The sequence below is a fragment of the Salvelinus namaycush genome, chromosome 22 (assembly GCF_016432855.1).
Source record: "Salvelinus namaycush isolate Seneca chromosome 22, SaNama_1.0, whole genome shotgun sequence".
NCBI lineage: Eukaryota > Metazoa > Chordata > Actinopteri > Salmoniformes > Salmonidae > Salvelinus > Salvelinus namaycush.
In genome coordinates this window covers 8,634,138-8,657,573 of record NC_052328.1, presented here as the reverse complement: position 1 = coordinate 8,657,573, position 23,436 = coordinate 8,634,138, and the positions used below count along the sequence as shown (strand labels likewise).

The following is a 23,436-nucleotide window of genomic DNA, read 5'->3' as shown; positions in this document are numbered from 1 at the left end:
CTTTTGCGGAAGTACACTTTTTTTTCTCGATCAGTCCACTTTGCTCCGTGGCGTTGTTTAGAATAATTATTTTTGATGCTACTGCTTTTTAGTCCTTACACGGAGAGCTGAATATCTTGGTAAGTATTTGCAAAAATATAAAGTTTCTGTTCGAAGCAAATATTTCTCGATATACAGATAGCTAGCTAGCTACACAATCGTTCCAACCGGCTCATACCAAGCGGTTGTTTACACGTATCTAATGTTAGGTGTTAGCTAGTTTTCCAGCTAACGTTAGCCAACTCTGGTTCCCTTTGTAGCTTGGTTGCTACAGTAGTTACCCAGCCACAAGCTCATTAGTTCGGCTAATGTTGTTGTCGTTGTATAGCTTGTTGGCTAACGTTAGCTACCTTCCTAGATGTAGTAGTTCCGTAAGCAGACAGGCATCGCTGGACAGCCCTCAGATCGAGCCTTGAATAAAAATCACTTTGAGGGAAAGTGGTTCAGGTGCCTTGATGACAGCTTTGCACACTCTTGGCATTCTCTCAACCAGCTTCATGAGGTAGTCACATGGAATGCATTTCAATTAACAGGTGTGCCTTGTTAAAAGTTAATCTGTGGAATTTCGTTCCTTAATGCGTTTGAGCCAATCAGTTGTGTTGTGACAAGTTAGGGGTGGTATTCAGAAGATAGCCCTATTTGGTAAAAGACCAAGTCCATATTATGGAAAGAACAACTGAAATAAGCAAAGAGAAACGATGGTCCATCGTTACTTTAAGACAAGAAGGTCAGTCAATACGGAACATTTCAAAAACGTTGAAAGTTTCTTTAAGTGCAGTCACAAAAACCATCAAGCGCTATGATGAAACTAGCTCTCATGAGGACCGCAACAGGAAAGGAAGACGCAGTGTTACCTGTGCTTCAGAGGATAAGCTCATTAGACTTACCAGCCTCAGATTGCAGCCCAAATAAATGCCTCACAGAGTCTCAACATCTCAACATAATCTGTTCAGAGGAGACTGTGTGAATCAGGCCTTCATGGTCAAGTTGCTGCAAAGAAACCACTACTAAAAGACACCAATGAGAAGAAGAGACTTGCTTGGGTCAAGAAACACGAGCAATGGACATTAGACCGGTGGAAATCTTCCCTTTGGTATGATGAGGTTTTTGGTTCCAACCGCTGTGTCTTTGTGAGATGCAGAGTAGGTGAACGGATGATCTCCACATGTGTGGTTCCCACCGTGAAGCATGGAGGAGGTGTGAGGGTGCTTTGCTGGTGACACTGTCTGTGATTTATTTAGAATTCATGATTATTTAGACTATGATTTGTTTTTCAACAGGACAATGACCCAAACCACACCTCAAGGGTGTGTAAGAACTATTTGATGAAGGAGAGTGATGGAGTGCTGCATCAGATGACCTGGCCTCTACAATCACCTGACCTCAACCCAATTGAGATGGTTTGGGATGAGTTGGACCGCAGAGTGAAGGAAAAGCAGCCAACAAGTGCTCAGCATATGTGGGAACTCCTTCAAAACTGTTGGAAAAGCATTCCTCATGAAGCTGGTTGAGAGAATGCCAAGAGTGTGCATAGCAGTCATCAAGGCAATGGTGGCTACTTTGAAGAACCTCAAATATAAAATAGATTTTGATTTGTTTAACACTCTTTTGGTTACTATATGATTTCTTATGTGTTATTTCATAGTTTTGATGTCGTCACTATTTTTCTACAATGTAGAAAATAGTAAATACAAAGAAAAACCCTTGAATGAGTAGGTGTCCAAACTTTTGACTGGTACTGTATGTAACACATGAAATTCAAGTTCCTCTTTAAGTCATTGCTAGGTCAACAGTATGTTTATTGCACCAGCATTTCCTTTCTTGCATAATTTGTTGACACCATCTGAATGAACAATGATTGCTGAATGAATTTTCATCTACAAGGTTCTAAATAATGTATACACTGATGGAAGAAATCCAAATGGATTCCACTCACAATGTAACACCTGCAAGATAACAGTCACATTGCGATCATCAAACAAGATGCACCAGAGGTGTTCCTGACTTTATCTAAATAATGTGACATGAATGAACAAAGTCGCTTTTTATAGCAGCGCTCGGAACAAACGTCCACCTTGTTGTTAATCTAACTTGTTCATTAGAGGGGACTTTTTAACATTCCTAGAATATGCATTGGACCTAATTCAGTCCAGCTTGAGGTAGATTTACCTGACGTGAAAGGGAATGCGGAGTCGTCGCCCATAGACCGGATGCGAGCGTGATGCCCAGGCAAAGCTTTCCGCTGCAGGGACGGATGCGCTGGCTGTTCCTGGGGCTCGTCCTGCTGCTGGTCCTCTTCCTTTTTGCTTACTTGCTGGAGTGCACTCCCCCAGCTGACGTCAGCCTGGTCCTGCCTGGCTTGGGAGGGGAGTCCTATGGGAAGGAGTACTACAAGGCCCTGCTGCAAGAGCAGGAGGAGCACCACCTCAGCCGTGCCGCCAGCCTCAAGCGGCAGATCGCCCAGCTCAAGCAGGAGCTCCAGCAGATGAGTGAGAAGCTCAAGGTCCTGCAGGACAGGAAGGAAGGCCTCGGGGTCCAGGGACTGGCTGAGACCAAGGGCCAGGTGCCTGGGGATCTCCTCGAGTTCCTCCACTCCCAGATCGACAAAGCCGAGGTGAACACGGGGGCACGGCTGCCCAGCGAGTACGCCCTGGTCCCCTTCGAGAGCTTCAACTCCGGTAAGGTGTATCAGCTGGAAATGGGGTTGACCAGGCACCCAGAGGAGAAGCCTGTGCGGAAGGACCGCAGGGACGAGCTGGTCGAGGTCATTGAGGCGGCCCTGGACGTCATAAACAACCCAGACGAGGAGGATGGCCAGGAGGATGATGTGCCCATGCAGAGGCAGATGTACACTGAGAGCCACTTTACTGAGGGTAAGAGAGTTATACTGGGGTAATGTATAACAGTGGTTCTCAACCTGATCCTGATGATAAGTTGACCGATTGCATGTGCTAGTGCTGCCAAATATCTGGAGTGGCTGAGGGCCAGCATGGGAACCCCTAATGCAGATCACTATCTGCTTGTTTCATGGATGCAAATAAAGATGTAATCTTGCCTTTTAAAGTTTAACAATATTTGTTCCCTGTGTTTGACAAAACTGTGATGTTTACCCTTATGTGGGCAGGGCTGTACAGAACAGAACGGGACAAAGGCACGCTCTACGAGCTCTTCTTTGCAAAAGAGGACTCCGACATTTTCCGCCACGTTACTCTTTTCCGTCCATTCGGTCCTTTAATGAAAGTCAGGAGCACGTCCGTAGAAACATCCGGAGTCGTCATCAATATCATTGTGCCACTGGCGGGCAGAACAGAGGCATTCTCACAGTTCCTACACAACTTCAGGTCAGTGATGATGAGTCATGTGAAAATGGCAATATGCAGCCTATGCCAACTATTTGTAAAGATTGTGTGATATTTTTTTTTGTGATTGCAGGGAAGTTTGCATAAAACATGATAGGGGAGTGCATCTTACGGTGGTCTACTTTGGACAAGAGGGCTTACGAGAGGTGAAGTCTTATTTGGAAAGAATGTCCAGGTTTGTTTTCTTTTAATCTGGATGAAAGGATTTATGATGTGCTTTTGATAGGATTTTACTGCTGGACATCTTGTCACTTGTCTATATGTTTCTAGACGTTTCGTGCTCAAACAACAGACAACTGAAATTACATTGTTGGTTTGTAGGGAGGAGAGTTTTTCCAACTACACCCTCATCCCAGTGGACGAGGAGTTTTCCAGGGGCAGGGGTCTGGACGTCGGAGCCCGCGCCTGGAAGAAGGGTGACGTATTGATGTTCTTCTGTGATGTGGATATCTACTTCACACTGGACTATCTCAACACCTGCCTCCTTCACACCGCTCCAAGTAGGTGCCTTCTATCAAAACATTGTAGCCTACACATTCCTGTTTCCGAGAGATGTAACGATTCACCGATACGCATCGGTCCCCGATTCAAGTGTTTGAGATATGACTGCATCGACCGCAAGACCCTCAACCGATCCAAATTTTGCAAACATCGTTCAGAAAATCGATTGAAACGGTACGAATCGTCGTTTTGTTGCTCCTATTACTTTCCACCTTCTGAAAATACCTCATCTTTTGTGACAACTGATGCGCCCTCTCCTTCAGTGTCGAACTAAGCATGTAATTGTGTTGACAGTCAAGTCATTTTGCGTGCCGAACCACCTCAGGGGAATATCAGCAGCCTAGTCAAACTGTGCACTGTGCCCAGCTTCGTGTGCTGACCAGCGTGAGGTAGATGGCCTGTTCCTGATCTGTATGGCACCTTCAGTGTTCAAATGCTAAAATGACTTGCGCGACATTAGGGTTTGTTAGTTGCGTGACAACCTCTGTAATTTGATAGGTTATTGTTATCTATACATTGTTGAAAATGTGTTTTTACTGGAATTAAAGTAAACTACTGGAGACACAACTCTCATCTGTTGAACGGGCCTTAGCAATATATTTTATTGATTGTTCAGGTTCACCATCAGCGTGTTTGTGTGTGTGGTCATTTTTAGATATATATATATATAGGGTAAAGTTGATCATTTGATAACGAGGACAGCAATCATTTTGCGAGGCGCACTGCATGGCCAAATTGGGAAGAGAAAAGAAGCTCACTAAACTTCCAAACGGTCAAAACCATTCGATTTTGAGATGGGGGTGAAATCCAAAGTTTTGCTATATATTCATTGGCTGTGTCATAGCTAATTTGTAAACGATAAATATTGATACATTACTAGCTCAAAAACGTAATCTGCAAAAATGACAAGTTAATTAGTGAGTGATGGTGATTTCAGAACCAAAAAAACATATGCTACATTTCCCCCCAATCTGATAATGGAAGTGGGGTGGTAGATGCCTAGTCTCCCTTATGGATCAGGTCAGGTGCCTACATAGTACATACACCATAGACATATATCATTTACACATGCGCACAGACACACAGAAGTCAGCTCAGACAGATCCAGCTCAGAGGCCCAGGTCATGATCTCCATCGGCAGCAATTTTGAACTTAGAATGGAAAATGAATGTGTTCATGCAACAAATGGTAGTGCGTGGAATCGTATCGAACTGAATCGTTTCTTTCTCGAATCAAATCAAAATGCACTGAATCGTTTCAAACTAAAACGTATTGTTCCTGTATCGGAGCCCATGTATCTACAGTGCATTCAAAGTATTCAGACCCATTGACTTTCTCCACATTTTGATAAGTTACAACCTTATTCAAAAATGTATTAAATTGTTGTTTTTTCCTCATCAATCTACCCAAAATGCCACTCAAGGACATTCAGAGACTTGTCCCGAAGCTACTCCTGCATTGGCTTGGCTGTGTGCTTAGGGTCATAGCTGTGTTGGAAGGTGAACCTTCCAGTCTGAGGTCCTGAGTGCTCTGTAGCAGGTTTTCATCAAGGATCTCTGTATTTGCTCCTTTCATCTTTCCCCCTATTCTGAAAAGTCTCCCTGTCGCTGAAAAACATCCCCTGCTGCCACCACCATGCTTCATAGTAGGTATGGTGCAAGGTTTCCTCCAGATGTGACGCTTGGCATTCAGGCCAAAGAGTTCAATCTTGGTTTCATCAGAGCAGAGAATCTTGTTTGTCATGGTCTGACAGTCCTTCAGGTGCCTTTTGGCAAACTCCAAGCGGGCTGGGTTTGTGCCTTTTACTTAGGAGTGGCTTCCGTCTGGCCACTCTACCATAAAGGCCTGATTGGTGGAGTGCTGCAGAGATGGTTGTGCTTCTGGAAGGTTCTCCCATCTCCACAGAGGAACTCTGGAGCTCTGTCAGAGTGACCAGCGGGTTCTTGGCCACCTCCCTGACCAAGGCCCTTCTCCCCCGATTGCTCAGTTTGGCCGGGCGGCCAGCTCTAGGTAGAGTCTTGGTGGTTCCAAACTTCTTCCATTTAAGAATGGAGGCCACTGTGTTCTTGCAGTCCTTCAATGCTGCAGACGTTTTATTTAAATTTATAAATTTGCTAAACATAAAAAAAAAAAAAATGTTTTTCGCTTTGTCATTGAGGTATTGTGTGTAGATTGATGAGGACAAAATATATTTTAATACATTTTAGAATAAGGCTGTAACGTAACAAAATGTGCAAAAGGGGAAGGGGTCTGAATACTTTCCGAATGCACTGTAGATACAGTTGAAGTCAGAAGTTTACATACACTTAGGTTGGAGTCATTAAAACTCATTTTCAACCACTCCACACATTTCTTGTTAACAAACTATAGTTTTGGCAAGTCGATTAGGACATATACTTTGTGCATGACACAAGTAATTTTTCCAACAATTGTTTACAGACAGATTATTTCACTTATAATTCACTATATTACAATTCCAGTGGGTCAGAGGTTTACATACACTAAGTTGACTGTGCCTTTAAACAGCTTGTAAAATTCCAGAAAATGATGTTATGGCTTTAGAAGCTTCTGATAGGCTAATTGACATCATTTGAGTCAATCGGAGAGGTACCTGTGGATGTATTTCAAGGCCTACCTTCAAACGCAGTGCCTCTGCTTGACATCATGGGGAAATCAGCCAAGACCTCAGAAAAATAAATTGTAGACCTTCACAAGTCTGGTTCTTCCTTGGGAGCAATTTCCAAACACCTAAAGGTACCACGTTCATCACCATGGGACCACGCAGCCGTCATACCGCTCAGGAAGGAGACGCGTTCTGTCTCCTAGAGATGAACGTACTTTGGTGCGAAAAGTGCAAATCAATCCCAGAACAACAGCAAAGGACCTTGTGAATATGCTGGAGGAAACGGGTACAAAAGTATCTATATCCACAGTAAAACGAGTCCTATATTGACATAACGTGAAAGGCCGCCCAGCAAGGAAGAAGCCACTGCTCCAAAACCTCCATAAAATGCCAGACTACGGTTTGCAACTGCACGTGGGAACAAAGATCGTATTTTGGCGAGAAATGTCCTCTGGTCTAATGAAACAAAAATAGAACTGTTTGCCCATAATGACCATCGTTATGTTTGGAGGAAAAAGGGGGAGGCTTGCAAGCCGAAGAACACCATCCCAACTGTGAAGTACGGAGGTGGCAGCATCATGTTGTGGGGGTGCTTGCTGCAGGAGGAGGGACTGGTGCACTTCACAAAATAGATGGCATCATGAGGGGAAATTGTGGATATCTTGAAGCAACATCTCAAGACATCAGTCAGGAAGTTGAAGCTTGGTCGCAAATGGGTCTTCCAAATGGACAATGACCCCAAGCATACTTCCAAAGTTGTGGCAAAATGGCTTAAGGACAACAAAGTCAAGGTATTGGAGTGACCATCACAAAGCCCTGACCTCAATCCTCTAGAAAATTTGTGGGCAGAACTGAAAAAGTGTGTGCGAGCAAGGAGGCCTACAAACCTGACTCTGTCAGGAGGAATGGGTCAAAATTCACCCAACTTATTGTGGGAAGCTTGTGGAAGGCTACCCAAAACCTTTGACCCAAGTTAAACAATTTAAAGGCAATGTACACTCAATTCGTTTTTGGTATGTAAACTTCTGACCCACTGGGAATGTGATGAAAGAAATAAAATCTGAAATAAATCACTCTCTACTATTATTCTGACATTTTTCTTCTTAAAATAAAGTGGTGATCCTAACTGACCGAAGACATGTAATTTATACTAGGATTAAATGTCAGGAATTGTGAAAAACAGAGTTTAAATGTATTTGGCTAAGGTGTATGTAAACTTCCGACTTCAACTACGTATCGAATTGTCTTGAAAGAGAACGATGCACATCCCTACTGTTTCCAACCTTCAAATTCTTTGGGGGTTTTCATGAGTACTTCTAAATGTGTACTATTGGCATTTTGCATGTAGTTTGTACCAACATATATTTCAACCTCTCCATCTTGTTTTCTTCTTGTAGACAAGAGAGTATTTTATCCAGTGGTTTTCAGTTTGTATAATCCTGCCATAGTCTATGGAAATCTGGAGCTGGTTCCCCCCATTGAAAGTCAACTTGTAAGTACCTGTAAAAATGGATGGCCCAAAAAAAATATACACTACATGACCAAAAGTATGTGGACACCTGCTCGTTGAACATCTCATTCCAAAATCATGGGCATTAATATGGAGTTGGTCTCACCCTTTGTTGCTATAACAGCCTCCACTGTTCTGGGAAGGCTTTCCACATTGCTGCAGGGACTTGCTTTCATTCAGCCATGAGCATTAGTGAGGTTCGGGCACTGTGTTGGGCGATTAGGCCTGGCTCGCAGTTGGTGTTCCAATTCATCCCAAAGGTGTTCGATGGGGTTGAGGTCAGGGTTCTGTGCAGGCCAGTCAAGTTCTTCCACACCGATCGACAAACCATGTCTGTGTGGACCTCACTTTGTGCACGGTGGCATTGTCATGCTGAAACAGTAAAGGGCCTTCCCAAACTGTTACCATGTCATTGTCAAGATTTCCCTTCACTGGAACTAAGGGGCCTAGCCCGAACCATGAAAAACAGCCCCAGACCATTATTCCTCCTCCACCAAAGTTTACAGTTGACACTATGCATTCGGGGAGGTACCGTTCTCCTGGCATCCACCAAACCCAGATTCATCTGTCGGACTGCCAGATGGGGAAGCGTGATTCATCACTCCAGAGAACGCGTTTCCACTACTCGAGTCCAATGGCGGTGCGCTTTAGACCACTCCAGCCAACACTTTGCAATGCATATGGTGATCATAGGCTTGTGTGTGGCTGCTGAGACATGGAAACTCATTTCATGAAGCTCCCGACGAACAGTTCTAGTGCTGACGTTGCTTCCAGAGACCGGTTGGAACTCGGTAGTGAGTGTTGGAACTGAGGGCTGACTATTTTTACGTGCTTCAGCACTTGGCGGTCCCATTCTCTTAGTTTGTATGGCCTACCAGTTCGCAGCTGAGATGTTTTTGCTCATAGAAGTTTCCACTTCACAATAGCAGCACTTACAGGGAGGGGGCAGCTCTAGCAGGGCAGAAATTTTACGAACTGACTTATTGGAAAGGTGGCATCCTATGACGGTGTCACGTTGAAAGTCACTGAGCTCTTCAGTAAAGCCATTCTACTACCGATGTTTGTCTATGGAGATTGCATGTCTGTGTGCTCGATTTTTATACACCTGTTAGCAACGGGTGTCGCAGAAATAGCCGAATCCATGAATTTTAAGGGATGTCCACATACTTTTGTGTATATGTAGTGTATTTAATTGTAACTCAATGTTTACATTAGTCAACATGCCATTGTCAAGTGTTCTTTCCGTATAGATTCACAAGAAAGATGCTGGATTCTGGAGAGATTTTGGCTTTGGAATGACATGTCAGTATCGCTCAGACTTCCTTAATATAGGTACGCCGTGTTAACCGAGAAGTATTGCTACGGTGTTGTGCTTTCTATGTATTTTTACTGTGACAATTCTATAAGCAAGAGATCTTACTACCCCTCAATTATATTTTCTAGGAGGTTTTGACCTGGAAGTGAAAGGTTGGGGTGTGGAAGATGTCCACTTGTACAGGAAGTACCTGCGGAGCGACCTGATCGTGACGCGTACGCCAGTATCTGGCCTCTTCCACCTGTGGCACGAGAAGCAGTGTGCAGACGAGCTGACTCCAGAACAGTATCGCATGTGCATCCAGTCCAAAGCCATGAATGAGGCGTCCCACTCCCACCTGGGCATGCTGGTGTTCCGTGAGGAGATCGAGAATCACCTCCGCAAGCAGGCCTATAAGACCCAGGGCAACACTGAAGACTGAATTATGCCTTTTCGCTAGGCGGCCATCTTAGATACTCTCTGCATCAGAACTCCTCTTTTTTTTTTTTTTTTTTTTTTTTTTACAAATACAAGAACTGAGTTACACATGCTGTTACTAACATGAATAAAATGCACTATACAGAAGACCTGTTTGCACAAAATCCTGTTACATTTTACAGATTAGCTAAAGACACGTTTGGGAATGTGAAGCGTCAACTTAAACAAGACTGAGAATGACACCACCTGCGTCAACACAAAAAGACTGATGGAACATATTTGAAGTTGGGAAATTTGCATGACCTATCAAGTTATTAAGGCAATGTTCTTGCCTGTGAGATCGAGCAATCAATGGACAGTGTTCTTCTTTAAAAAAATGTATCCCAATGATAACTCTGCCAAATTTTTTATGTCAAGATTGATTACAAGTTGTACAGTGATTTAAAGAAAGGGACCTTTGTTTGAATAGGCTTTGTTGAAAGGGGAAATAAACACTGCCTCTGACTTATCAGCATCGAAAATGATTTATCCTATCGGTTTTAATTTTATTTATTTGGGAAATGTACAAACATGTACAGATCGGACTGGATTGTGACTGAAGAATTATCACATTATTAATCTTGCCTTTCATTAAGTTGAACCTTGTAGCCACTCAATGATGTGGTCAATCTTAAATGGAATGTATAAATTGTTTTATTGGTTTTCAGCCACGGATTGTCATACTTTGTCTAAATATGTGCCTATTAGCTGGAGAGGGGGTTAAAGATACTATCCCTCCTGAGGCCATTGATATTTATGAGACTTGGGGCTCTTCAATCTGTATCACTGAAGCGTTACAGGAAAGGTATTTGCCGAATGCAGTCTAACACGGGAACATTGCCTTTAAATTTCAATCAGGTTGTAACGCTGCACTTCCGCGATTATTAATTGAATAAACCCCCAACAATTGCCCGATAGAAATGTAAAGGTAATTTCCGATTTATGCTGACATATGAAGTGTTTACCCTTAATGCAGTCTCCGCAAACAATGGGTAAATTGCCTTTACATTTCAATCACGCGGTACTTCTGTGATACAGACTTGGTAGAAGATAAAGGTTTAAACGTAATAATTCCGTGCAGAAGCGTTCCAAAATAAATGCACCGGAGCGAAAATTACGTGAGTGTTGGCAGCAAAGAAAGTTCGCCATCAAAGTGGAAAATAAACACAATCGTAGCGAATTTCAGATAATTACCCAGCAAACACATAGCGTAACTGTTTTAATTTCATTCTATACATTTAAATGTTTTCAGATCTACAGCCATTATTACTTGATGTCACATTTTCAATGCTAATCCTGTAGAATCAGCAACCGTGCTGGGCAAATGAGTGTTTATTTTCTAATTGCCACATTGAATTATTACATTATCTGTAATTTTTTCGACCTAGGGTACGGATTGAATAGAGCCCTGAATGTCGGCAGGTACCATTTATCTTTATTGATAAAACATTACTTGGAACTACCCATTGAAGTGTAAAAAATGTGATGGTAATTTAGATTTGTCCAAAATTGTATTATGTTAGAGCAAGCAAAACATGTTTGCGATTAAGTAACAGGGTTGCATTCAGTATGACAGAACGGTGTGCAATGTTGAATTCAACGAAAACGGTATTGAATGACCAGTTGAAAAACTATGATCAAGGTGGCCCACCTTTTTGTATCAAACATGAGTCATGACTGCCTTCGAGTTTCTTTTTGTTAAATGCTTATTTTGTCATTAAACATTGCTCTCCTCCCTCTGTATACAATAGGTTTCCAGTCTTTGTTCTTGAATGCCTCAGAGCTCAATCTTTTCCTGAACACAACTGAAAAACAAGTATTGTCTTTTCTCTATTTAAGCAAACTAGGAACACACAAAAATCGTAAAGCAGAAAGTAAATGCTGTCTTTTTCTACCCAGACTTAAGAGGATATGTGGCAACAAATCGACAAAAATTCAACATAAAAAGCACCGAAAACTGAAAATAAGAGTCACAAGTAATGTGAAAGTAAATGGTTTATTTTACGGCTATTGTTAAACATAAAATACATTTGAGGTAAATACTTAAATTAGCAGTTTCTGTGATTTCTCTTGTAAATGTTTAATTTCATATAGTTCAGCAAACCTTACCATTTCTATAATTTAGGCTATAAAAATTTGATTTCAAACATGTAAAGTGGTCCTTGGAATCCACTAATTTGATCTATTTTCTTAATTTAAGACAAAGGGCATATTACAAGCATATTCATCCTCATACAATAGACTATGAGAATAGAAAATCAATGAAAATGAATACTAACAAAGAACCATATACAATATCAAATCAAAAAGCATTGACATGGACAAACCTGATGGGGAGTATGAGGGTTTCAGAAAGGTTTATTTTTCACTCCAACCAATCCATTAACATGGTGGAACCGGCCTGATCACTGCATTCACCATTCTATTTCACTTACGTGCAGTGAAACGGAATGAACGCAGCAATCAGGGTGGTTCCACCAGGTTACCAATCCATTGCATTAATGTAAAATCTGTTCTGGGTTTATCCCCATGGTCTTGTAGATCTCTTTCAGGAGTAGTAGGGCTGTATCTTCAGACTCCCTGGGGAAAAGAAAGGGACAAATAAATCAATGTCTGCACACGGGATTATTTTTCAAACAGAATACCTCAACTCAAAATAGATCAGCTGTGTAGAGAAGACAAATGTTATCCAAGCCTTGGAGCAGGTCTTAAGCCTCAGGTTCAAAACTCTAATCAAGCAGTAGACACAAAATGGGAGGTAAAGCTGTTGAGAACAACATGACGTTTTCATCAAACAGCAGCTTTTAACAACCACACACAAGTATGACCTCATGTGGAGTACCCAAGGGCCAGAATGAGATGATTGGCCGATCCAGCCATGAAATGTATTCAACAGTGCGCGTTGATCAACATCTCTGTTTCCACCTTAATATAAAAAGAGCCAGAGTAAGCAGCAGAGCGGATTTTCATACCAGTAGCACAGGTGACTCTGCAGGGCGAAGAGGTACTCGTTGAAGCTCTCGATGGGCTTCTCCTGTAGGACGTAGTCGATGCGGTTCCCCCCGTTCAGCATGCCTATTTTCACCTGGGGCTCTTCTTCTCTCAGTAGCTCAGGACTCTCCACTATCCTGTGTTCTGCGACTAACCAACGTTTTGACGTTTAAATAAAGTTGGTTTTTAAAGCCCTATCCAAATAAACCGAAAGAGGAATATTTCATGACTTATTTAAAATCACTCTTATACTCACCCTCACTGTGTGCATGCTTCTCCTCCTCCTCCTTGATCTGATTGGCCACCATAGCGAGCTCGGCTGCCAGCTGGGCATTGGAGGTGTGAGCACGGGCAAAGTCGTTGAGGGTCTGCCAGGCACTCTTCAGGGAGCTGATGAAGCCGTGCTTCAGGTCTGAACCCATGCGGGAGAGACTCTCCTTCAGCTCTGCCACACACACAAAACAATCCATGATTGTAAACCTCACTGACATAAATTAAACATGCTACACTTTGGAATCCTGGTCTTCCAGGACTGCTCTTTGTGTTCTGTTGGTGAGGTTTCACTCTGCCAAGATCTGAGTCATTGTATTTGATTTACGTCCTGTAATTAACCAGTGTTTCCACTCTGATTTTTTCCCAGCAGTGGTGGCAAGGGGTACGGTAGTAGGTGCCAGGCGCACCGGTTTGTGTCAAGAACTGCAACGCTGCTGGGTGTTTCTAGCTCAACAGTTTCCTGTGTGTATCAAGAATGGTCCACCACCCTAAGGACATCCAGCCAAGTTGACAACTGTGGGACGCATTGGAGTCAACATGGGCCAGCATCCCTGTGGAACGTTTTCGACATCTTGTAGAGTCCATTCCCCAACGAATTGAGGCTGTTCTGAGGGCAAACTGGGGGGGGTGCAACCCAATATTAGGAAATGGTTCTTAATGTTTTGTACACTCGGTGATATATATATCATAAAAAAATATATAATGTTTTTGCAGTGGTGGCCACCGCTGCTAAATAAATATAGGGGAAACACTGTTCACTTCCTCGGAGACCAGGGTCTGATTAGTCATTTTCAAAATGGGAAGAGACAGTGATGACAATGGTAGGGTTCACCTGGCGATGGTAATAAATAGAACACAAATCTGAAGATAAAATAGCCAGCGGTGAATCTATAGTTCCATACCGAGATGCAGCCTCTTCCTCCCTTTGTGATGTGGAATCAGAACAGGTTTCAAGTCCAGGTCTGGCAGGATCATGGGCTCAATCCTGTAAGCAACTGGGTCCAGCTAAAACAAACAGTTTGAGCAAACAGATATTTTAACATTTTGAAAAATTATTTATTACACCCTTCCATATCAAATCATGTATTTGCTACCCTGATCTATTTTAATTAAACACATTGACATTAACCATGTCACAGTTCAATCAAATGTATTTATAAAGTCCTTTTTACGTAAACAGTTTTCACAATGTGCTTTATAGCTGACAGTGGCAATCCTGTCACATTCAGTATGTCATCTGCATGCACACCCATACTCCGCTCAGAACACTTGTGAGGAAGATTGTCTAACCGGATGGTAAATGTTGAAGAACCCCTTGCAGGTGGGTAGCTGGTAGTTTTCCTCGATCTTCTCCAGCCCTCGCACTGTGAGAAACATCCCTATGGGAGATCCCAGGGCAAAGAAATTCACCGGTTCAAAGTCCAGAGTGTGGTACACCACCGACACCTATGGGGCAGAACACCAACACCAGACAGTGCTTTTACATGTGCCCCGATGAAAATGTATGCTTATGCATGACATTACAGAAAGGCTGTAGGCTAACGTCACTACTCCACACTAACGTCATGTTGTGGGGTCGGGATCCAATCAGATCAGCGGAAACCCGCGCTAGCTGACAAATGTATAGCTTTTCATTACTTTTGTTTAGGCGCGTCGGATGTGTGACTTGATCTCCACTTGTAAAAAGCATCTCAACATTATCTCACATTACTTTTAGAGTAACGTTTAGTTTTCAACAGCGGATATTTGTATAAATTTGCCGTCTGTCTCTCCTACATTTGCTTTGGATCTCCAGCTGTCCCATAGTAATGAACGTGTCAGGAGGAGACAGAGGGGCAGGCAGCGTTTCTCAGCCAGTCGAATCATGAATCAGCTGGCATCATTTTTATGGATATATACAAAGATGCCAATTGAAAAACGGTGAAAAGAAATGCAGCTAGTTTGCAGTCTTTCCAGCTTCAGTTTGAAGTGATCGTGTTAGCGGTGTTGTTGGCTAGCTCCTCTGAACAACAGTGTCCTGACGAGTGAGCACATTTTCTATGCCAGGTGAAATCGCGCCTCATTAGCTCATTGTTACGGATGTATCCAAATTAATGTCACTAGAAAACAACAGTCCAGTATTCAAACGGCCGTAACACGGCTGCGACTCGGTGCATCCAACTGCAACGTCTGCGATCGGTAACACCAGGAGCCGCTTGAGGATTTGACCGCTCTAACGCAGTTACACCTTCGACACCGCCTAAACAAAAGCAACGAAGAGTTACGCGGGTTATGCTGATCTGATTGAATCCTGGCAGAGGTTTACCTGTCCAGTGCCAACTTTGAAGTAGTTGTAATCCACATGGACGGACGAATAAGTCCCGCCAACAGGAAGCTTCGTGGTGCCGGGCCCTGGGAGGGACTCACTTAATTGGGCGGGGACGACCTCTTGACTGGCCACCTTCACTTCTGCTGCCTTCTTATCTTGTGCTGCCTGACGAAAGGAGTCCGAAGATAGAAGGCACACGAACACAGAAGATTATGTTCAGTTGACACAGTTTTAGCCATCACTGGGTTGTGTTCAGTACGGCACACTGTAGTGAAACATTTTGGAATAGATCAAATGTTGTATTCTAAGTTCAGGTAGTACCGGCCCATTTCAAAACTTTTTCTTCCTGTTGAACACAACACTGGTGTCTGAGAGACAAAGACGATTAAATGCTCACCTGCTTAATTGCTCTTTCTTTGACAAATTTAGCAATTTTCTTCCTTGGCCCCAATGGAATGCCCATCTCTTTCAGGTCCTCAACTGTGCACATAAGCTAACAAAATATAGAAGAGGAAATTAATCAGTCAGACGTAATTTCACAGTGGGATTTGGACCATAGATTGTAATCACCAATTCTAGGAAATGGCCTAGGGAGGCATTGTAATACAATTGAATCATTTACTTTCCGTTTCTGGGAAATTTCACTCAAAAGTCAGTTATTTTCAGGCCTCAAATGTGTGGTTTTTTACCCAAGGACATTTGTTTTGTAGATCCATATAGCTATACCCTTATAGACACAATACAAAATAAATGTTAAAGATGAGCACCGTAAAATGATCTTTTACATTCATTTGAGATATGAATAATTTAGGCATTAAGCTGGATCTGCACAACCAATGCTGTGGCATGTGGACTCACCTTGACTTTTGAGGTCTTAAAACATCTGACAAACGTTTATTTTGGAGTGTAATGTCTCTTTAATAGTGTCATAAGCAATGTTCCCTCTCATTTTTTTCATCACTAAGCAAATTTCAGGCCTGCTGAGTGCAAACTTGAAAGTTGTGAAAATTCTGGCGTGCGTTTACTGTGAACACGGAGGCTGCACCCGCTTTAAGTTAGTTTTAACAGTGGTCAAGTAGGCTCCTGTGGCCTACCAGAGTGGCCTACCATAAACTATGGAGAAAATGCATTTCATAACATTTTAACATGGAAATAGCTGTTCTATCATGCAGCCTACAGTAGCAGCCAATGTGTGGTGTTCAATGTAGGCCTACATTCCATGAGACTTGAAAATAACATGCAGGGCTTGACCTGTTAATCAACTTGTCCTTCAGACAAGGAAGTGACTGAAAATGTTGTTGTGTTGTTTGATGCAAGAAACCACTTTATAAAATAAAATGCATCATTACTCCCATACCACTATTACAGAGAATCAGACAAATTATGCTACCCTCTGCCTATTGGCTACTTAGCTTATTCATGCCCGTCTCAAAATACAACACTGCCCGTTTAAGACAAAAAAAAAAAAAAGCTCTTTACCTGACCTGCATTTCAAAGATGTACACGTTTTGTGCTCTTGTAGGAAGCAATCACTCCCCAATTGATCTATAACTGGGCTAATAACTCACAAACTAGGAAAGGATATGAACAAATGTGCACGTCGCTACACGTAGCTCTCGCTTTGATCTAAAAACAAGTGCAACTAACTCACGACCGCTCATGCTGTATACACAGTTCAGTTCAAAGTGAATGGCACAGATCCATATGTGGCAACGGTCTATTTGCATATAGCAGCTCTGATTGGTTATTGCGCACCGGTCTGTGTAGAGTACGGGCCTGAGTTGTGCCTATCAATGCAATATAATCCTACTCCGATGCGTTCTGCCTACAATCTCTTGCATAGTTAGTTTCGCATACTAAGTCTAGCATCGTTTGTTTTGTTTCGGTATGTTGCATTGAAAATGGCTAATATTGTGTTGATTCGATCACAATTCCCACAGTAAAGGGAAACGTTGATAGTGTCAACTAACGGGGAAAACTCTAGAAAAGTTGGGTAGTAGCCCAGTGGTTAGAGCGTTGGGCCAGAAACCGAAAGGTTGCTGGATCGAATCCCCGAGCTGACAAGGTAAAAATCTGTCGTTCTGCCCCTGAGCAAGGCGCCGAAGACGTTGACGTCGATTTAAGGCAGCCCCCTGCACCTTTCTGATTCAGAGGGGTTGGATTAAATGAGGAATGCATTCAGTTGTACAACTGACTGTTGTACAACTCCTCCTTTCCTTTCCCCTGAAGTTCAATCTCGTGCTTCTCTGTGCTCGCTGATATTTCTTCTGTGAAGCAGCTTAATGGGAACATAGGTCATAAGAATTGAAAGTAAATATCAATAACTACAGTATATGGGTTCATGACAAGCAGAGAGGGTTCTTACAAAAGATTCAAGGTCAATCTTCTCCTTTTCTAAAGTGCTCTGGTACTCAGACAGGCCCAGATGTTCCAGCGATGCAGAAAGATTGGCAAACTCCTCCCCTTCCTCCTTAGGCTCCTCCGCCACAGCAGCAGGTGGGGTAGCAGCAGCGGGGTGAGCCACCTGCTTTAAGGAGAAGAGGGAGGGGCCTCCTATTGTTACACTCTCTGGCGTCACCGAAATAATGAAATGAACAATGTTTGGATAGCTATGGACCCATTACCTGTTTGTTGCCTACAGGGTGGCCCCCATTTGCAGTTGACATGGTTTGCAAAGGTGAGACATTCTTCTGGTTTGACAGCAAGTCGAAAAGTATGAGGGAACCTGCAAACACACAGAGAGCCAGGTTTGTCCAAATCTTTCTCACATGACTTAGCTAAAAGTATGAACACTTGGGGCTGGTTTCCTGGACCCAGATTAAGCCTAGTCCTGGACTAAAAAGCACTTTCAATAGAGATTTTTAAGCCAGCACTAAGATTTCATCTAGGTCCAGAAAAGTGGCCATTGGTGTCTGGCTGTTTGTACCTAAGCTGTGTCCGGATACTGAGACGCCTCCTGTGAAGTCTGGATTCCGCTGCATGAACAGGGCATAGATCCTGTTAATCTCCAGGGCAACTGTGTCCATGATGGTCTGGCAGTAGGTGGGACTGTTGTAGAACAGCACGTCTAAGAGGGTCTCGTTAGTGAAGTGACGCAGACGACCCGTGCTGGGCAGGGTGATCTTCTTTATCCTCCTAAAAACAACAGTAGGAAATGGATTGAGTCAGAGTGGGAGAAATTGGCTGTGTCTGATTTACAAGCGCTCAAATCCTTGCTTTCCCCACCCTTGTTTCCTCAATTCCTCATTGGAGGACAGGATCTGAGGTCCCTCCCACGGGCGGACGCATTAGCAAGGATTTGACAGCTAGTAATGTTCTCAGACACAGCCATTGGGTGGTTTCATTTGTAAAAGCTTGCCGCTCACGTCAGCACAGATTTCTCGTGTTACAATATAAATTTCCCTATCCCAAAGAACAGGACGTATTCCCAAGTGTATGAACGTCCTTAAAATTCCATTATGGTTCACTTCCACCCGAGACTTACCCCACACCAGTTTGTCGCCAATGTTCACAGTACATTCGGAAACTATTCAGACTCCTTCCCCTTTTTCAATATTTTGTTACGTTACATCCTTATTCTAAAATTGAATAAATATCCTCAGAAATCCACACACAATACCCCAAAATGACAAAGTTAACTATTTAATCAATTTTTTGAACAAGGCTGTAAAGTAACAAAATGTAGAACAAATCAAGGGATCTGAATACTTTCCAAATGCACTGTATGTTTATATAAGCTCTAGTGTTATTTTTCGGGAATTGCTTTTCCATCAGGAGTGTGACACTAAAGACTGGGGCGAACAGAATGTGAGAAGTTAAGCGTGGAAGTTGTTAACCCATGTTCACAGTTAGCCATTATGTTAACGCAAGCAGAAAAGTACCAGTGGCCTGGCCTTGGCTCCCAAGTCAGAGCAGGTCCACTGGCCCAGTGAGACACCGGAGCCGGGCCATGGAAATGTAAACAAAAGTCGGAGCCTTTTTTCATCTCCTCACCTGTCCACCCCTGTGGCGTCCCCATGCAGGGCCGTGTGCCACTGAACAGGAAGGAACTCCACTCGACTGATGACACGCTCGTCCTGCGCCTTCTTAAAATGACTCTGCAGCAGCTTCAGGGAAACACTCCGGAAGTCATCCACTGTGAACACAAGCAACACACATTTCTAATACTCTATCTGGGTTAGTATGGAGCAGTAAATGGATATTCAACAGTTACATTCAATACACTTTAGGGGCATTTGCTGGGCATAGTAAGAAACACCATGACGGGCAGAACATACCACAACCTATACCGTTCATGGCATAAACAAACACATCCATAATATGATATGAATATAGAGCTGGGCAATAATGGAGACTTAATGAGCCATGTGGGGCGAAAGATCACACATACCACACTCCACCATGCTCCTAAACCGCAGGTCACAGACTGGACCGATGCCATGCACCATGAACACCAGGTGATCCACCTGAGGGAGCTCCCCATCGGGAACTTCATCATGGTCATCATCAATGCCCCTCTTGACAACCCTGGGTCTGGTCTGTCCATCCTGGGTTGTACCCCACTCGTCCGGCATGGCGGATGGCTGGAATTGCACTATCACCTGTAGAAAGACAAAAAGAACCTCTTCACAAACTAGAAATACACTCGCGTCTGGGTCGGCAAAACAACAAAGTCCACTCAAAACCACGATATGGTGTTCACGATTGGTAACTACCTGGTGCTTGTTATAATGAATTTCGAAGAAACAAACAAGTTATTACTATTTAATGTTTTAGTAAACACCTGGTAATTATGCATTGTAAAATTAAGTCATATAAACATACCTTTGGATTGTGCATGACAATGGTTTCCCCTGATGGGAACTCCAGTCGACGGTGCCATTGGTTGGTTGACACAGCTTTCTTATATTCTCCCTACATAGAGAAGACAGCCAATCAAACAATGCTCAGACATAATATTAAACTCTCAGTCCACTCTCAGGGCGAAAACCCAACACACCCCATTGTTCAGCTGTATTCTAATTTGGGTAACAGTGAACCCTGGGTCTTGTTCATTAGGGCACACTGTAGTAAAATAGGGTCAAACATTTTGCAATGGAAATCGAACACAGGACATTTTCTTTAATTGCGTGCCCTAATGAACACGACCCTGATCCTGTTTTTTTTACATTGATGGGACCAACCTCTAGCTTCTCGCTGAACTCCTCTGAGTAGGGGATGAAGCGGCTGTCTGTGTCTCCCTTGTAGAACCAGGTGCAGCGCCGCACCTCTGTAGGTTCCTCCTCCCAGAATACAGCTGTACGTATGCGGTCATAGAGCTGCACGTCATAGCGCCCTCCTTCTGTGCACACAATCACATTCTCAGGGTCTGGTTGCACTGGAGGAGAATGAAAAAATGTAATCGTATTAGATTCGATATGGTCTGTTTCTCAGATATTTGCTTTATGTACAAGAAAATGCATTGCGATAGGAAAAGAATCACAACAAAAAGATAGGCTAGACATAACTTTTGTGAGATGATTATGTATCTGTGAGTGTGCATGAATTAGGGTGGAGTTTACTAGGGCCCGCAACGAATAATGTTTCAAAACATTTTGCAACATTCGGTGCCTAATGATCACACCACATATTTCAAAATTGCTCTGTTTAAACAAACATGTTTTACAAATATCTAGGCCTACATAAAGAAGAGAGCTATGCAAAGTCAAATTGGATACCTAGAATATAAAATGGCTCTGATATATTTTTTTAAATAGTAGAAATCACATCATTTATCTCACCTGAATTGTAGATCTCCTCCAGTTGAATGGAGTCCAGGATACTAAAGGGAAGCCAAACGCTCTTGGACTCCACTTGTTTGCAGAAGAACCAGTGAGGCTGGACAGCCTCATACACATTATATTGCATCATTTGATTGGCTGGAACCAGTGCTCCAGCAGTGGTGGAGTGATGGGTCATAGGGGGCGGCCCCTGAATCTGTGTGGGAGGGGGCTGAAGAGAGAGTTAAAGGAAAAAAGTTACCTTTTTTTTTTTTTACAACCAAATCTCTATTTTTGATGTAAATGGCATGTTATAGAAGAGTCCAGACACTTTCTTTGCAATTTCATTCATTTTTGAGAAACTTACCCCAACCAGCGATTCCCTTCGCAACAAAATGGAATATTACGTTGCGCATAAAGTTCGGAATAAAACAATTTCATGTGCAGAACATCTAAAGACCTGCATCACTTTACTGAGAGCTTTTCAGTTTCTAAAAGGATGTATTTGGGTGTTTTTGGAGCATGTGTTCATGTTTTTTCAGAGCCCCCGTACTGCACAACGAGGATGAGGAAGCAAATCGCTGGTTGGGGCAAGATTTCTCAAAAACAAGTCAAATCGCAAACAAAGTGTCTGGAGCCATCTACAACAATCCATACAAAATGTTGATTTGGTTGTAAAAAAAGCTAAATTCTCCTATAAGACATTTAGAGACATTTATATTAGCCTGATTGCCAGTAGTTTAATTCATCTTAAAATAGGAGGTTCACACCATTCACTACTAAGCAATAACCAGAGTGGAGTTGTTGTTTACCTTTGTGTATGTGGAGGGTGCCGATTGGAATGTTGGCGCTTGAGAGCCCATAGTGTAGGGATTTTGCTGCACCGGTGTGCTGGATAGTGACTGGACCTCTGGAGCTGGCATATAGGGTTTGGCTCTGCTGCTGAGGGGTGTGTGACGGTACGGATTATAACTCTGATCGGGGGCTTGTGGAGGGGGCGGGGTCACTGTGTTAGGGGGAGGAGTGTACCTTCCCATGGGGTTCTGGTAAACAACACCGCCAAATGGCTGTGGCACATTAGGGTTGGTTAGTGGGACAGGGGGTGTTGGGGCCATGCTGGCAACAATGGGGACAGAGGTTGGTCCAGATGTCACGGGGGCTACTGATAGTGATGCTGGTGGTGGACATGCCGGCTGATGTCCAATGGAGGCAAATGGGTCACTGCTGTTCACAGGACTGGAGAAGTAGCTGAATGTGGACGGTGCTGGGGCATTTCCAGAGGTCTGGCCAAGAAAGCTGTCTTCTTCTCCGACATCTGCAGAATCATCTAGGAAAAATGAACAGAAATATTGAGCATCTGAGTTACTGCAGTATATTTGAACTTGTCAACAGTCTAACTGTGAGCAATGTCAAGAATCCAATGTTAATCCACCCGTTTGAGAACCTCAACTCTGACTTACTAAAGACAAATCAGATGAAACAAGGGTTATGTTGATATGAGTTTTGTTGACCTGACACTGCTGTAGCAAATATTATTATATTTATTTACTAAGCTCCCACAGAAACATCCTGATATCTATTAAATTGCAGGGATTTATAATTATTCAAATGTATAATGTGCTTGTTGGCAGCTAACTAGCTAGCAGCTAGCTAACGTCGTTAGATAGCTAGCTGTCATGTTTGTCATAGGTGCCCTGCTTTGGCCCTCGCCATTATCTTACCTCCTGATAACACCGCCGGACCACTGGCCTGACTGACAGGTATGAAAGGTAGGTTGAAATTGAACTCCGGTGCCGCAGAAAACAGTAAATTTGCGCTGGAATTTGGCACATTATTGGTTTTCCTATCAGCCATTGTCACCCCAAATTACACGTAGCCAAGCTTATTTTACAGCCAGAGCAGCATAACTTCACAAACCGGATCTCAGACGTGGTTCTCAGTGATGGCGTTTGGATAAATTCACTGATCTGTAATACAAGTCATAAGGTCAAGTATTCCTTGTTGAGTAGGTGCTGATTGTAATCAGCTCAATGAGTCTCCGCAAGTTCTTTGCAGTCTTGATGGACCGGTTACGAAATTAAATGAGTAAGATTCAGTGCTGCCATCTACTGCTGTGGCTGAGCTACTGCAATTAAACAATACAACGTTTACACAAAGTTTCTGATTTACTTTCTTCTCTAGTCGACGGTCAACATTAGTAACATAGCTATTATTAAAAATGCAATAATATTACAGATATTGTCGAAAATTTCCCTAAAAAGATGCAGCGACTACCAGGGCGTTGCGTTCTAATTTCTAGTGA

At 43.0% G+C, this 23,436-nt stretch overlaps 2 protein-coding genes across 9 annotated transcripts; one reads left to right on the top strand and one right to left on the bottom strand.

Moving 5' to 3' along the window:
• csgalnact2 (chondroitin sulfate N-acetylgalactosaminyltransferase 2) lies at positions 1–11,546 on the top strand. 7 transcript variants are annotated; one of them, XM_038960331.1, is made up of 8 exons: positions 1–119; positions 2,193–2,912; positions 3,164–3,380; positions 3,472–3,573; positions 3,720–3,898; positions 7,920–8,014; positions 9,283–9,364; positions 9,476–11,546. In XM_038960331.1, the coding sequence occupies exons 2-8, from the start codon at positions 2,261–2,263 to the stop codon at positions 9,766–9,768; spliced, it is 1,620 nt and encodes a 539-aa protein (XP_038816259.1). In that variant the 5' UTR covers positions 1–119; positions 2,193–2,260; the 3' UTR covers positions 9,769–11,546. The 7 variants fall into 7 exon arrangements, with proteins under 7 accessions (XP_038816259.1, XP_038816258.1, XP_038816257.1 ...); XM_038960330.1 differs by having other exon boundaries at positions 2,188–2,912; XM_038960329.1 differs by having other exon boundaries at positions 2,165–2,912.
• A 234-nt stretch (positions 11,547–11,780) lies between these two features.
• Positions 11,781–23,174, bottom strand: LOC120017518 (SEC23 interacting protein). Of its 2 annotated transcripts, none has more exons than XM_038960324.1 (17): positions 22,856–23,174; positions 21,947–22,461; positions 21,156–21,366; positions 20,559–20,752; positions 20,200–20,289; positions 19,766–19,976; positions 19,369–19,510; positions 18,302–18,510; positions 18,000–18,100; positions 17,741–17,902; positions 15,773–15,868; positions 15,373–15,540; positions 14,358–14,513; positions 13,970–14,072; positions 13,051–13,239; positions 12,776–12,944; positions 11,781–12,383 (listed from the first exon to the last, which is right to left on the bottom strand). In XM_038960324.1, the coding sequence occupies exons 1-17, from the start codon at positions 22,986–22,988 to the stop codon at positions 12,302–12,304; spliced, it is 2,931 nt and encodes a 976-aa protein (XP_038816252.1). In that variant the 5' UTR covers positions 22,989–23,174; the 3' UTR covers positions 11,781–12,301. The 2 variants fall into 2 exon arrangements, with proteins under 2 accessions (XP_038816252.1, XP_038816253.1); XM_038960325.1 differs by having other exon boundaries at positions 17,741–17,899.
• Positions 23,175–23,436: the final 262 nt, after the last annotated feature.

Excerpts from the sequence above, each read along its gene's own strand:
- csgalnact2 (XM_038960331.1), top strand. The coding sequence starts at position 2,261 with ATGCCCAGGCAAAGCTTTCCGCTGCAGGGACGGATGCGCTGGCTGTTC. Across the intron at positions 2,913-3,163 it reads TGAGAGCCACTTTACTGAGG|GGCTGTACAGAACAGAACGG; the intron begins GTAAGAGAGTTA and ends TTATGTGGGCAG. Across the intron at positions 8,015-9,282 it reads CCCCCATTGAAAGTCAACTT|ATTCACAAGAAAGATGCTGG; the intron begins GTAAGTACCTGT and ends CTTTCCGTATAG.
- LOC120017518 (XM_038960324.1), bottom strand. The coding sequence starts at position 22,988 with ATGGCTGATAGGAAAACCAATAATGTGCCAAATTCCAGCGCAAATTTA. Across the intron at positions 21,367-21,946 it reads CACCCTCCACATACACAAAG|CCCCCTCCCACACAGATTCA; the intron begins GTAAACAACAAC and ends CTCTCTCTTCAG. Across the intron at positions 18,101-18,301 it reads AGTATCCGGACACAGCTTAG|GTTCCCTCATACTTTTCGAC; the intron begins GTACAAACAGCC and ends GTGTGTTTGCAG.